General features: G+C 42.1%; 1 protein-coding gene across 1 annotated transcript in view; it reads left to right on the top strand.

The window, feature by feature from the left end:
* ATP6V1A (ATPase H+ transporting V1 subunit A) overlaps positions 1-15977 on the top strand; it is a 52826-nt gene that overhangs the window by 12198 nt on the left and 24651 nt on the right. Inside the window, exons 2-4 of the mRNA XM_070935315.1 lie at positions 8205-8303; positions 9965-10093; positions 10457-10671. Of these exons, the coding sequence (XP_070791416.1) occupies positions 8222-8303; positions 9965-10093; positions 10457-10671 (426 nt within the window). The 5' untranslated portion in view covers positions 8205-8221. The remainder of the gene's footprint in view (positions 1-8204; positions 8304-9964; positions 10094-10456; positions 10672-15977) is intronic.

Raw genomic sequence — 15977 nt, 5'->3', positions numbered from 1 at the left:
AGAAGGCGGGCAGAGGCACTTCATCCAGGCCGGTTCCGGTCCCTCCTGTGGTTCGTCAGTCCCTGCGGTGGTGGCGGTCCCCGGCACTAGCTGCGGGGTAGTTTTTCCTGGAGCCTCAAAGGGTGGTAGTAACCACGGATGCCAGTCTACTCGGTTGGGGGGCCCATTGCCAAGGTCAGTTGGCTCAGGGCACTTGGAGCCCGGCAGAGTCCCGTCGCCCGATCAACTGGCTAGAACTACAGACGATCTTCCTGGCTCTCAGGGCCTTCTGAAACCTGATCTCCAACTCCCACGTCCTCATTCTGACGGACAATGTTGCAGCGAAAGCGCACCTGAACAAGCTGGGGGGGACCAGGTCGAGGTCGCTTCTTCTGTTGGCCCTGCGACTGGGATTCTGGGCGGAGCGGCACCTTTGCTCTCTCCGGGCAGAGCACATTTCCGGAGTGGACAACTCCCAAGCGGACTGGCTGAGTCGTCGTCGAGTGGACAACGCGGAGTGGCGCCTCCATCCCAGGATCTTCCAGGAGCTGTCTTGGCGGTTCGGCATGCCGATTATCGATCTCTTTGCAACGCACACGAATGCTCAACTGCCACGGTTCTTTGCCCGGTTCCCAGATCCTCGGGCTGCGGGCGTCGACGCTCTTCGAATTCCATGGCCGGCGGGTCTTCTCTACGCTTTTCCCCCGACCTCACTTCTACCCAGGGTTGTTCGCAAGATCTTATACGAGCGGGCGGAAGTGGTCCTTGTAGCACCTCATTGGCCCCGGAGACCCTGGTATGCGGACCTTGTGTCCCTCTCGGTGGCCCCATCGTGGCACATCCCCCTCGAGGACGACGTTCTGTCCCAGGGCGTTCTGTTACACCCGGACCTCGCCTGGCTCAACCTGACCGTTTGGCGGTTGAGCGGAGCACTTTGACAGCAGTGCACATCCCGCCGGACGTTATTCAGACATTGCAAGCCTCGCGCCGCTCTTCTACGGATCGGATTTACTCTGCCACCTGGCATGCCTTCTGTTCCTGGTGTTCCGAGTTTGGAGTTTCCGCTCTTCAGCCATCCATTGTGGACATTTTATGTTTTCTGCAGCGGGGTCTGACTCAGGGCCTCTCGTCCAACACGTTACGGAGGCATGTGGCCGCTTTGTCTTCAGTCCTGGTCTGTGGATCCCTTCCATCATTGTCGCAACATCCTCTAATCCGGCGTTTCCTTCGAGGGGCCACGAATTTGTGTCCTCCTGTATTACACAGATACCCCACCTGGGATCTCCCTTTGGTGTTGGAGTCGCTTATGGGTCCTCCGTACGAGCCACTGCGAACTACTAGTCTCCGGCTTCTTTCATGCAAAGTCGCCTTTCTTGTGGCGATAACGTCGGCCCGTCGTATATCGGAGATAGCAGCGTTGTCCATTCGTGCTGACCTCTGTGTCTTTCATTCGGATCGGGTAGTACTCCGTTTGGACCCCACTTTCGTCCCGAAAATCAATTCGGTTTTCCACCGCTCGCAGGAACTCATCCTGCCTAATTTCTGCCCGCGACCTGCTCATCCACGGGAGCGCAGATGGCACTCACTCGACGTACGGCGGGCTTTGCGGATCTACATTAAGAGAACATCTGTTTTCCGTCGTTCGGAGTCGCTGTTTGTCTCCTTTTTGCCAGTTTCCCAGGGGTGCAAGGTCTCCTCGTCGGTTGTTGGTCGTTGGATTCGGCACACCATCGCTACGGCCTACGACCTTCGTTCCCTTCTGCGTCCAGCTTGTTTGACCGCCCATTCCACCCGTAGCGCAGCTACGACCGCCGCATGGGCGACTCAAGCGCCTTTGTTCGAGATCTGCAGGGCGGCCACGTGGTCTTCGCCGGTTCCCTTCATACGTCATTATCGATTGGACCAATTTGCATCGGCGGAGGCGGCGTTCGGACGACGGGTGCTTCAACGTGTTGTTGCCGGGGAGACTGTTGTTGTCGACCAGCCGGTTCCCACCCTGAACTCGGGACAGTGAACAGCCCCACTGGCTGCTGTCTCCACTCTCAATGGAGAAGGGGCGTTGGTCCTACCTGATACGCTCCTTCTCGTTGAGTGGAGACAGCAGCCAGACCCTCCCTTATCCGGCTGTGTCTTCTGTCTGTCCTTTTTTCTCTCTTTACTTACCTGGTGGCTTGTTGCCTTCTGTGCCCACACGCCGAGTCAGTCTTACGAGTCTTCGCCAAAGCTGGGTCTGCCCGGCAACAGGGGCGGGACTTGAAATTATTGGCTGGCTCAGTCCTTCAATCTGATTGGATGAGTGGTACCCACACTGGCTGCTGTCTCCACTCAACGAGAAGGAGCGTATCAGGTAGGACCAACGCCCCTTTTGGCACATTGGTTAAAACTACTCTTTTCCCCTACAATTTTGAGTTCTTTCCTTATAGCAGACAATTTTGAATCAATATGGTTCAGGATCACCACACAAAAAACTCCAATATCTTGGTTTCTCCAAGGAAGTGCTTTTGATGATGGGATATGAGTGTGCGCTTAGCGCACTTAAACAACGAATTAAAGATCTGGAAATCCAACAAGATTGGGCTGTTCTTCCCACAAATGTTTATTTGAGCAATCAAATTCCCCCTTTTAAAGTAGTGAGATATTTATATCAAACAACTCTCCCCAAAATACGAAGGGCATTAACCTTAGTGTGCTGCAACACATTTCCCACAGCAGTTTGGGAGGGCCAGTACAAAAAGAATACCATATGAGCTGCGACTGTGCCCCTGTGGACAAAGAGCCATTGAAACTACAGTTCACATCCTACTATACTTCATTTTCTCTAAGGGCTCAGGGATTTATATTATAAATTTATAACATCTTACCCAATGTTTCCGAGATATACTGATCTTTTTTTACAGGGCAACTACTGTTATAAGATCAGTATGAAGTAGTTTCTCGGAATGTGGCCAAATTCTGTTATGCTATATGTAAAATTAGGCAAACTTTAACTGCCCACTGTTAAACCACCACCAAAAGCAATACATTATTCTGCCTGTCTTTTATTTTTATTTTTTACTATTAGTATTGTTTTAATGCTTTTATTTGTAATGCTAGTCTGTGACTGTGACCATAATAAAAATTGATTGATCTCCTTTAAACATGCCAGGTAATCTGCTTTTTAATCATCTTAATGGATGTCTGGTATTTCAAAGTATTTCTCTTTCCATTTAATATAAGATGATTTTTGGAAGAAGATTCTAAATTTGAATTATGCTGCAATTATTTTAAATAGTAACAATCCACAGCTACCTTCTAATAACTTTAAAAAGTTCGGCTAAGACATTGAACTTGTCGATCAGAAAGGTCGGTAGTTCAGCAGTTCAAATCCCTAGCATAGGTCTCCTCCGTGAGCAGGGGGTTGGACTAGATGACCTCCCTTCCAACTCTGTTATTGTTACTGAATATCAGATGACTGTCAGAAAATTGGAATTTTTTCACAATTGTAAATTTTAATACTGAAATAGTATAAAATATACTGTGTCAATGTATTCTAAACACATAGAATTATCGGTAAGTAAAATTCTGAGAGAATGAAGCCAGGACCCAAGAACTTGAAATGGAGAAAAATGCTTATATATTTTTATATTGCAGTTCTCAAACTTAAACTTTTGTTTCAGTTTTAATAGTACATTATACAGATTTCCTATATTAAAGCAAGGATTTATATTAATTACAAAATTATAATTTATAAATATAAGTATTTAAATGGAAAGCTTATCAAATGTCATCTATATGGCATTTAATAATTCCTGGTGGGCAATCTGGTCCATTGAACACAAGCATTATGTAAGCATATAACATCTGTTGCAAATTTCAGTTCTACGTCAGTTCTGAAGAACAGAGCAACATGATTAGTGAAATATCAGCACATATCCTGTTTGCCCCAAAATAAGACATCCCCTGATAATAAGCCCAATCGGGCTTTTGAGTGCATGGCAATAAGGCCAAGCGCTTATTTCAGGGTGCAAAAAAAAAAAAAAGATAGGGTCTTATTTTGGGGGAAACACGGTAGTTGTTTCCCAGAGGTAACAACTATAGAACAGAATTTCATAATTTTAGCTCTATCATGTTGAAAACCAGAATGGCAACATCTGCGAGAGTAGGTTGAACTAGTTTATAACAATTGACTTTGAATTTTCAAAATCTATGCAAAAAAAACACTTGATTCCAGGTATGTCCAAAAGCATGGAATATTGCTACTTATTTGGTCTGACTTGTTATATTGTGTCATTTGCTACAATGTTCATATCTGTTGTGTGTCTGAAATATATTTTCTTATGTGAAAATGTGGGTCTAATTTTATCATAGCTGGATTACCGTTTTATACTGATGTCATTGGACCATCACAACATAACTAAATATAATAAGCACTGCTAAGAAGTAGATAGATGCCTTCTCAAAGTGAAAAAAAATATCTTATTCAACTATTAGCTCTTACCTGTGAAGAAGAAAGATACAGCAAATTACTTTGTTATGATTTGAAAACCACTTTGTACTCAAATCAAGGTAACAAAAGCTGGGCCTGTATAGTAAAACACTTATTAAATTCTTATTGAGCTTATGATAGATTTATCCTGCTTTTGATAGGTAGATCTTATTATAGTGTACAGACAGTCCTAGGACTACGACTGGTTGCTTAGTGACCATTGAGAGATACGAGAGACTTCCCAAAAGGAAGAACAGGACTCTGTTTCAAAGTTATGGCTGCTGCCATGCCCCGGTGGTTCACCTTTACAACCAATTGCAGGGATGTAACAGTGACCCACCACCTATTTCCTTCTACCATCCCGCTTTGTTGGGTCCCTACAAGCATTGTGCCTGCTTTTCCCTCCCACTGGGTCTCCATTCCCTTACATCCATCATGTACTTATCTTCTGAAGATCTCCAAAACTCCCAATCTCATATTGAGGAAGGAAGGCCATTCTATCTCTTAGTATCCCTAAACCATACAGCCCGGGAATGGAATGATCTACTCTGCTTCCCTAAGACTGTGTTATTGCAATGGGTATCGGGGTGGGCAGGGGGCCCAAGTCCTGTGAGGACCTGATGCAGGGGGAAGGCCTTCAGGGTTCCATTGAGAAGGAAACAGGTCCAAGAGCTGTGGGAAGCCTGAGGGGAAGGAAGCGGAGTACAGGGTATTTCAGGGGTTGGGAGAGGTCTTGAGAGGGTCGAGGAAGGTGGATCTCTGCCTGTGCTAGGCCTCCTGGGACTTCCTCCACCCCTGAAGCACCTCAAGCTGTGCTTAATAACTCACACAGTGTTTAAAAACTGATCAGAGAGGGGGGGGGTCAGGCTCCATTAAGGTTGTAGGTTGAGGATTACATATACTGTTCTAAAGTCTTAAAAACATTGAAGCTAGTTGGTCCTCTAACAATATATTTGCAACTGCAACAGTCTAGTGGAGTAATTGATGAGTCATCAAGTCAAGTGATTATTTCTCAGCTGTATGTATGTAAACTTTTTTTTGACATATTTATGAGAGTTTCAGGCAAAGCAAATTATTTCCAGTTTCTAATTACTTAAGAGGCTCCTTTTATAACTTTATAATCTTGGTGGATATTTTTTTTCATTATTTAAGGTAAGATCTAGCTTGTATTTTTACTATAAAATTCTTTGGAAGAGATTGATTTTGAAGTGAATTATAATTGAGAAACATAATTCCACTACTATAAAAGCTTCAATCTTTTAAAATATCAGATCAAATGATGTTAGGTATCACAATATTATCCCACAATAATATCTAAACAAAGTAGTACTTTCAACCTTGAGATAGGAAAATCCTAAATGGAGAATAGTTTATATTAGAATGCTTCTTGGAACACTGCATGATAAATTATTTTTTATTTAATTTACTTAAAATAGACCTGGAGCAATCAACATGTCATGTTATACATAAATGTATTTTAAATGAGTGTGGTAGCATTTTTAAAAGAATGCCAAAGACATATGTATTTATTCTGCAGCTCCTAAGCAGGTATTGGAGATGTAGAATTTACAGCTAGAGAATTGTATGATAAAATATTGAAAATTTCTAAATTTGTAGGAAGGATAACACAGACAAAAGCAGAATTAATTACTGTGTTTTATTTTCTTCTTAGAATTGAATCTTTCATTGTAATGCTTGCAGTTTTTCTGTTTCTGGAACATATTCTTGATCTGTGCCGTTCTGGAGGGTACTTAGTGCTGCATCATACTCATATGATGCTCATATGTTCAAACCAATGAGGCTTTATATGTAGCAGTAATAATTGGCTGATTTATTGAGTTACTGATTTTGTTCAATCTCCTTCAGGAAGAAAGGGAAATGAAAAGGCCACTAAAAGATAAGGTCTGTTTTCTTTATGATTGATTTAATTCAGCTATTATCAAAAATATTTCTTGGCAGATTAAATAGATTAAAACTAAATCCTCAATAATAATAAAACATTACTGAAAGGATTTTGGTCAATACATAAGGAAAGAGGCCTTACTCTAGAATCATTCCAAGCTGTTCAGGATATTAAAGTCAATACTAACTCTTTGGAAATGAATTAGGATCTAATGTCATTGGGAAGAAATTGTAGCATCACTTGATTGTTCATCACACTGTTATAAATTAATTTTCTTTTATTTTTATTTTATTTTCAATGCACTGAACTTTTCAAGCATTTTTAAAAGTAGCCAGTCACATACCACAGTTTAGCACACCAGACTAAATATAGATAACTGATAGTTGGAAGTTCTTATTTCCATAAGGTTGTGGGTGACATATTATCCTAAACTTAAAGAAAGGAAATTCTAGCCACCGAGGCTTCTTGAGCCTCAGATCGTAACGATGTATTGGAGTTCTCAATAAATATTACCACTGACTGTATGAATGGGGAAATGTCCTCTTATAAAATTATCTAAAGAGAATAGAGACAGATTGTGTGTGTGTGTGTGTGTGTGTGAGAGAGAGAGAGAGAGAGAGAGAGAGAGAGAACCTGTTCCCTCTTACTTCTTGATCAGTAATTGAACGTTTGAAATTGGTGCATCTGCTTGTACAGATAGTCCTCCACTTACGACCATAATTGGGCCCAAAATTTTGGTTGTTAAGTGAGACATTTGTTAAGTGAGTTTTGCCCCATTTTACAGTGTTTCTTGCCACAGTTGTTAAGTGAATCACTGCAGTTAATAAATTAATTATACAGTTGTTAAATGAATCTGGTTTCCCCATTGACTTTGCTTGCCAGAAGGTCACAAAAGCTGATCACGTGATCTCAGGACACTGCAACCATCATAAATATGAATCAGTTGCCCAGCATATGAATTTTGATCACATGGTCATGGGGATGCTGCAAAGGTCATAACTGTAAAAACAGTTATAAGTCACATTTTTCAGTGCTGTTGTAAATTTGAACAGTCACTAAACAAACTGTTGTAAATCGAGGACTACCTATAGTACATTTAAAGGTGAGTAGTTGCTTCTTAGAAGTTTCCAAACAAAAGTGCAAAATGTACTTTTTGCCACTGATTTTCCATCAGAAGACAGTCAGATGCTGACTTATTTATAGGGCTGTGCAGACAATGGAAAAGAAATGTTTTGCAGAATCTTTTCAGATAGTTAAAGCAGCAGCATCATTTGTATGGCTTGCATCAGGCAATGCAGTCTTTTCTGGTTGTCAACAATAATAATATATGCATTTGCTTTCTCCACTTCTGAGAAGGGTAATTGCTGTTCAAAAAGAAATGCTAATAATTCTTTGAGTGCCGCAGATATATTTATTTGTCCGTAGACAATGCTATAATTGGTTAGCTATACTTTCATCTATTTTGTTAGGATGCATTGCCTCACACTTTATATAGTTTAATACTCAGATGTGTAATTTGTAAGACTACAGATCTGAGAGGATGCAGGTACAGATATAAATACTTATGCACTCAGATAGTCATATCATATTCCATACATGTTAAGGAGAATATTAAGTGAACATAGGAAGAGAATGCAAGTTCATTAATTTACAGTTTCACAAGTAAGGGAATGTTACAAGTAACATTATTTGTTACCACACAAGTAAGTTATGCTCAGAAAGTCTAATGGTGGTAATGATTAATGGCATTCATTCTGCTTTGTTAGATACTGATCAAGATAATTTGATTTAATTTGAATATTAAATATTTTCTCTCCCCCCCCCCCCCATGCCCTATTATCTGCACTCATTTTCCAGATTATTGAAGATTTAAGATGGATTTCTCTAAACTCCCCAAAATCCATGATGAAGATAGAGAAAACTTCTTTGGCTATGTCTATGGAGTCTCAGGGCCTGGTAAGTGGTGCTTTGTTCTCTTTGAGTAATCTCTGCCTTCCTCTTTTACATAGCAAACATTATGAGAATTTCTCACTATGATGGAGATATTTTTATACTTGGTATTATTATCTGTGTGGACATGAACAGAATAGAGCACTGTTCTGTCCTAAATGTTCGCCTTTTGCTGTTCTGAGCCTTCTAGAATGACGGTGTTCACTAGTGTTTTTGCCAGATTTGCGGTCCATTCCTCTAGCACATGGGAAGCTTTTCCTTCCCTGCATGGAGGGGAAGGGAAATTTCTTGGTGCACTTGGCCACAAATCCAACTTTGCCTCTATTTGCAGCCTTCCCTGCCAACTTCCCCATTGACTTTCTGATGAAGCTGGCAGAGAAGATTGCAAATGACAGACAAAAAATGACTGGAATCAGTTGGCAATCACTGATTACAAGGCACTGGGCAACAATTTTAAATGCGAAGAGTTTGTCAAGCACCCAAAATGTGGTAACGTGACACGGGAGGGATGGGGTGCAACATTTTATGATTACATTTATATTAAATGACCAATCATAAATTGAGGACTACTTATATGCTTCAGAGCATGTGTAAAATCCTGATTCCTATTTTATGCATACATAAAATATACTTGCATAAAATTCTTTTTCAGATTAATAGACCTTTGCTTTAATATATTTCCTAGTCTCAGTACTGGTATTTCATTTGGAGTCCTTACCTTTCTCAGAAGTCCTTCTTCCCTTCTTCCAATTAAAGACTCATTTGCTGATTCTGAGCTACAGTATGACACAACCTTTCTTCCAATCCTGTTATGATGATGTAATTCCTTTTGAACTGTTATTGGAATGGAACTGAGAACTTACATTGTTCTATGTGAAAATATAGAAATTATAGGCAGTTCAATTTTGAAACCTTCTGGCATAATGATCTGGTAATGCAGATTCACAGATGGCAAAAACCCATTGTTTCAGATAAAGAGTATATCATTCTAAAGAGACTAATACCGTTCTATGCGTGTTTACTCATGTTCATATTAATATGCATAGGATAACAGCTTAGCAAATTATTTTTATCAATATTGCAATAATTAGAAGTGAGAAGATAGTGGTGATGTACTAACATATAAAATTTGACACAAAGGATGTTTCAGAAAGCAACATCAAAGGACTACCACGTAAACTGAGATATATATTTATTTTATTGTTTAGTGTAATTTACTCTAGCCATACATTTCTCAGATTAAGAAACCATTATTTTTTTCTTACTGTTACTAGATTCTTTTCTTTCACCTGCTTTTAATTATCTCAGGTAGTTGTGTTTTTGTTGTATGGCTGGTGTAGCTTATCTTTGTCAATCACTTGTTTATATTATACTGAATGAATGAAGAAAAAGAACATGGAAGAGTTTCTGTATTTCAAAGTGACTTCATCTTTTTTCTGATATTACTATGTATTTTATTTTATTTTATTTGTTCATGTCTGATATTTGTTAGTTGAGCTAGTGTTCAGGAAACACTAGATGTGAATCCTATCCTCACATTTATATATTAAAATAATGCTTAGTTCTTTCAGGCCAAATGACAAAGATTTATAATAAAGAAAATATAAAGCTACTATTAGCTAGAATCATAATTCAATCTATATAATCTTTTTCTTTGTTTTTCTTAGTGGTCACTGCTTGCAACATGGCAGGAGCTGCTATGTATGAACTGGTACGAGTTAGCAATAGTGAGCTTGTAGGAGAGATTATCCGGTTGGAGGGCGACATGGCTACTATCCAGGTGTATGAGGAAACCTGTATCCTTTTAGCTGATATGCAACTTAGATTTTTTTTAGCTTAAGATATGAGTTTAGAGGGTATAAAATAATGGAAAGACAAAATATGGCTTGGTTTAACAATGATAGTTAAACTATAAGCATTTAATAATATTCTTATGCATAATATCAATTAACAAAAATTAAGATTCATTAGCTGAAGAATTTAGAAAATTGTAAGTGCAAACATGAATTAAGTATGAAGTGTTTGGTTTAGATGGTTAATAATGAATTTTTGGAATGTTAACAATATTTCTTTTGGCTCATCATCAGAAAAAAATTTATACCAGCACAGGTTGTATTTGACACTGTTTTCCAGAGTAATTTCCTCAACAAATTTTTTAGCTGGTGTTTCAGTTGGAGATCCTGTGCTTCGCACTGGTAAACCTCTCTCTGTGGAACTTGGCCCAGGTATCATGGGAGCCATTTTTGATGGTATCCAAAGACCCTTGACAGACATTAGTAGCCGGACTCAAAGTATATACATTCCCAGAGGAGTAAATGTGACAGCTTTGAGTAGAGATATCAAATGGGATTTCACTCCTATAAAAAACCTGCGGGTAAGTTATTTTGGGTTCTTTGAAATATTTCAATAGATGTTTGGCACATATTTGAACAAGGATTTTCCACACTAAAATGGAAACCAGAATACTAGCATCCATTAGTTGTTGTACTTATATTTCCCTAAGTTAAACATTGCATCTTGAGTATGAAATACTTTCAAAATCATCAAAGTTACTGTTCTGGATGGTTCAAATCCACATTGTTTGGATTCAAATATTTTGCACATTCCCGTATGACTTCAACAAATTACCTTCAGATGAGATGGAAAATTCCCCAAACTCATTCAGGAAACATTGGATCTATCAGTTCATTTTAACTGATCCTTCGCCCTTTGCAAGTTTTTAACTGAGACTGAGTTTCCATGTCAATCCAAACGAAAAGAACTCTCTTCATCTTCAGACTTTCAAATTTAGCATGTGGCCTGCCCTATTCAAATGCATGAAAAATATATTTAAGAAGGTCTGTAGTCAACAGAATGGGCATGCAATTCTGAGTGGCTCATGACTGAGCAATCTCAGTAGATATATTTGTGATACACAATATTTATTTATTTATTTAATTTTTATACCGCCCTTCTCCCGAAGGACTCAGGGTGGTGAACGGTCAAAATAACATACATATAAAATGTGAAATAAAGCAATTTAAAATAATTAAACCAATTTGGATAAAAAAAAACTCATCGGTTAAGAATCTTCAGCATAAAATTTAGAACAATTAAAAGAAATTTATGCTAGCCTGGCTTGGTGAAACAGAAAGGTCTTAAGTGCACGACGGAAAGTACGGAGATCTGGGATCATTCGTATCCCTGGGGGTATCCTGTTCCAAAGGGTAGGTGCCCCCACAGAAAAGGCTCTCCCCCTGGGAACCACCAGTCGACATTGCTTTAGTGATGGCACCCTGAGGAGGCCCATTCTGTGGGACCGTATTGTTTGATGGGAGGTTATCGGTTGCAGAAGATGGTCTCGTAGGTACCCAGGTCCTAAGCCATGGAGCACTTTAAAGGTAAGAACCAACACCTTGAAGCGCACTCGGAAGACCACCGGGAGCCAGTGCAGCTCGCGTAGGTTACATGTGAGCGCCATGTCGCTCCCAATATCACCCGTGCAGCTGCATTCTGGACCAGTTGGAGCCTCCATGTGCACCTGAAGGGGAGCCCCATGTAGAGAGCATTACAGTAGTCCAGACAGGAAGTGACGAGGGCATGGGTGACTGTGCATAAGGAGTCCCGATCTAGAAAGGGTCACAACTGGCGAATCAGGCGAACCTGCTAGAAAGCTCCCCTGGCCACGGCCGTCATATGTTCTTCTAAAGACAGCCGCGTGTCCAGGAGGACACCCAAGTTGCGAGCCCTCTCCGTGGGGGCCAATGACTCACCCCCAATAGTCAACATGGTATCAGCTGGCTATATCGGGACGCCGGCAGCCATAGCCACTCGGTCTTGGAAGGGTTGAGTTGGAGCCTGTTTCTCCCCATCCAGATCCACACGGCTTCAAGGCACCAGGACATCACTGCAAGGGCATCATTGGGGTGGTCTGGGGTGGAGATGTATAGCTGAATATCATCAGCGTAAAGATGGCATTGCACCCCAAAACCACGGATGAGCTCACCCAGCGGCTTCACATAAATGTTGAACAGAAGAGGTGAAAGGACCGACCGCTGTGGCACCCCACAAATAAGGTGTCTTGAAGTCGACCTCTGCCCTCCTGCCAACACAGACTGCGACCGATCGGAGAGATAGGAAGAGAACCACTGTAGAACAGTGCCTCCCATTCTCAGCCCCTCCAGTCGGTGCAGTAAGATACCATGGTCGATGATGTCAAAAGCCGCTGAGAGATCTAATAGAACCAAGATAGAGGAGCAGCCTCTATCTCGAGCTCTCCAGAGATCATCAACCAATGCAACCAATGCCGTTTCATTGCTGTAACCGGGCCTGAAGCCGGACTGGAGCGGATCTAAGTAAACAGTTTCATCCAGGTACTGCGGGAGTTGCTGTGCCACCACACTCTCAACAACCTTCACCACAAAGCGAAGGTTGGAGACAGGACGGTAGTTTGCTAGAATAGCTGGGTCCAAAGAGGACTTCTTGAGGAGGGGCCTCACCACTGCCTCTTTCAAGGCGGAAGGCAAGAAACTCTCACACAGAGAAGCATTTATAATCCTCTGGAGCCAGCCTCATGTAACCTCTCGGGAAGCCAGTACCAACCAGGAGGGACACGGGTCCAATAAACATGTGGTTGCGTTCAACTTCCCCAGTAACCTGTCTACGTCTTCAGGGGTCACAGGGTCAAACTCATCCCAAATAACATCCTTAAGACTCGCCTCCATCACTTCGTCCGAACCTACCCAATCAGAGTCCAAGCCTTCCCGAATTTGAGCGATTTTATTGTGTAGATATTGTGCAAAATCCTCAGCTTGACCTTGCAAGGGGTCTTCCCGTGCCCTCAGGTGGAGGAGGGAGCGGGTCACCCTTAACAAGGCGGCTGGGCGATTATCTGCCGATGCAATAATAGCGGAAAAATAGTTACATTTTGCCGCTGTTATTGCCACTAAGTAGGTCTTAATATATGACCTCACCAGTGTTCGGTCAGATTCGGAATGACTGGCTCTCCAACTACTCTAGGCGTCTTTTCCGGCGCTTCATTTCCCTCAGCTCCTCGGAAAACCAAGGAGCCGGGCAAATTCGACGCCGGGTCAGAGGCCGCAAAGGCACAACTCGATCCAAAGCATCAGCGGCCATCCTATCCCAGGTTGCCGCCAGGTCTTCAATCGAGTTGTGAGCTAGAGTCTCAGGAAATGGCCCAGGCTCCATCTGGAATCTATCAGGATCCATCAGGCGCCTGGGGCGGAACCACTTAATTGGTTCCGCTTCCCTGCAGTGGGGTGTAGCGGACAGAAAGTCAAGCCTAACGAGAGAATGGTCTGACCATGACAAGGGTTCAATGACTATATCCCCTATATCTAGACCATTCAACCACTGGTCAGATACAAAAACCAAGTCCAGAGTGTGTCCCCCCGTGTGAGTAGGGCCATGAACTAACTGGGTCAGGTCCATGGCCGTCATGGAAGCCATGAACTCCCGAGCTGCCTCAGATGTTTCACCGATGGATGGCAGATTGAAATCTCCCATGATAAGAAGCCTAGGAGTCTCAACCGCCACCCCGGCTATTACGTTGAGGAGCTCAGGCAGGGCTGCTGCTACGTGGCAGGGAGCCAGGTACATGATCAGCAGGCCCATCTGTAACCCATGATCCCACTTCACGAGGAGGGACTCACATCCGACTGTCTGAGGAACAGTGGCTTCCCTAGGATCAAGACCTTCCTTTATAATAACCGCCACCCTTCCACCCCTACCCTGAGCCCTTGGCTGATGGAATGCACGGAAACCTGGTGGGCACATCTCTACAAGGGGGACCCCCCCCTTCATGGCCCAACTAGGTCTCTGTAATACCCGCCAAGTCCGCTCTCCCCTCCTGAATTAATTCACAAATGAGGGGGGTTTTGTTAGCCGCGGACCTGATGTTGCATAACATTAACCTAAGGCTTGGGCCCTGAGATTCTAAGCAACCCAGGGAACGAGAAGAGCCTTGAGGGTCGGAGCGTGCTACCGCTTGAAGACAGCGGTTGCGTGCCCCTTAACATGATGTGGCCTCCTGCTCCCACCATATCTGCCCCTCCCAACCATGACCTTGATGGAGCAACCCCTTTCCATACAAGTGTTAAGCCCCTCCATTCCCACCTCCGCGCATCCTATGGTATAACTCTGTGCTGGATCTGGCCTCCTCTTTAAAAATTCATCTTTTAACCCCTCCCTTTGTGGATTGCCCCCCAAATCCACATGACCCACCCCGCTCCCATCTACCCCCTTTTTAGAAATCTTTAAAATTTTAGATAAGAAATTAGATAAAAAGACCCTCAACCCCTTCTTTGCAACATGCCACCTCTCGGGATTCCAAAATCCGTCATCAAAGTAGGCCCTCGATAATGTGGAGGGCCAGGTCTGCGAGAGGGGGGAGTCTCACAGAGCAAGAAGTTCAGCCGCTGAGTACATATGGTGACCAAGGGGTGATCTTAGAATGGCCAAAAAGATGACATGAATTCTGAAAGTCCCAGAGAGAAGGAAGATGTAAATCTGGATGTTGGTAGAATAAGCTATATTGTCCTCTCATAACAGTAGGAGGAGTCTTATGTTATTTAAGAACACCAAGGAAATAATGTCCAAGGCCACCCTCTCACAGTGGCTGGCTAGAGTATAAATGGTAATGGAATCTGATGTGCCAATATCCCTACATTGTCCTCACCATCCAAACAGCTCAGTAACATACATTACCAGACCCTTGGATGGAGCTCCTAGTCAACAAGATGGAATTTGTAGAAATCATTATCATCTTCCTGCCTTCTGCTACACCAATGGCATAATATGACAGATAGAACTGGAAGAGACAAATTGTCTCCCTTTTATCAATAAACCTGATTAATGCTTTCATCCAGAATTAATTTTAGAAGCTAAACATTTCACCATGAATTAATTTTATAAAAAGTATAACCTTTATGTCAGAAGAACTACCTTCTTTGTCATAATTTAATTGCATAGAGTACAACCTGAAATGAAGGAAGGCCAAAGAACATCCTGGTTTTCTTTGCCTGCAAGCTCTTACTTACAACATTACCAACTATTTGGTCTGAAATGCTTTTTGTTTATTATGAAGAAGTCTGATTGTGTTGTAATCATTTATTACTGGAATAGGAGATTATTGTTATATTTACTGAAATATTAAGATATTTCTTGATATAGAAGGTAAATTTACCATTAGTGTGAGAAAAAGCTATGTATCACCGAAACAAGGATTTGTCTTAATGAATTATAGAGCTACATTAGTATATGTTCAGTATTATGTGTATGTTTTCACTGTTGATATATGTACTGCATATTCTTTATATTATATCTCCATACTTGTGATGATACATTTTTAAGCTATTCATTATCTGTATTAAGGGAATGCTGTATGTCAGGGGTGTCAAACTCGATTTCATTGAGGGTTATGTTTGACCTTGGGAGGGGGGGCGGGACAGGCATAGCCATGGGGTGTGTGGCCAGTTCAACATCACTCGTGTCTGGGGTAACTGTGGTGGCCAAGTGCTAAGGCAGGACTTCCCTCAGACCCTCCCTCACTCTCATTATAATCTTCCTTCCTTCCTTCCTTCCTTCCTTCCTTCCTTCCTTCCTTCCTTCCTTTTCTTTTTCTTTCCCTCTTCCCTCTTCATTCTCCTTTTTTCTTCCTTCCCCTCTTTCCTTATTTTTCCT

The sequence above is a fragment of the Pituophis catenifer genome, unplaced genomic scaffold, assembly GCF_029215685.1.
Source record: "Pituophis catenifer annectens isolate HBS135680 unplaced genomic scaffold, rPitCat1.0.hap2 SCAF_2, whole genome shotgun sequence".
In the NCBI taxonomy this organism is placed as follows: domain Eukaryota; kingdom Metazoa; phylum Chordata; class Lepidosauria; order Squamata; family Colubridae; genus Pituophis; species Pituophis catenifer.
The sequence above is the reverse complement of the archived record's forward strand: the minus strand, read 5'-3'. Positions and strand labels throughout refer to the sequence as shown.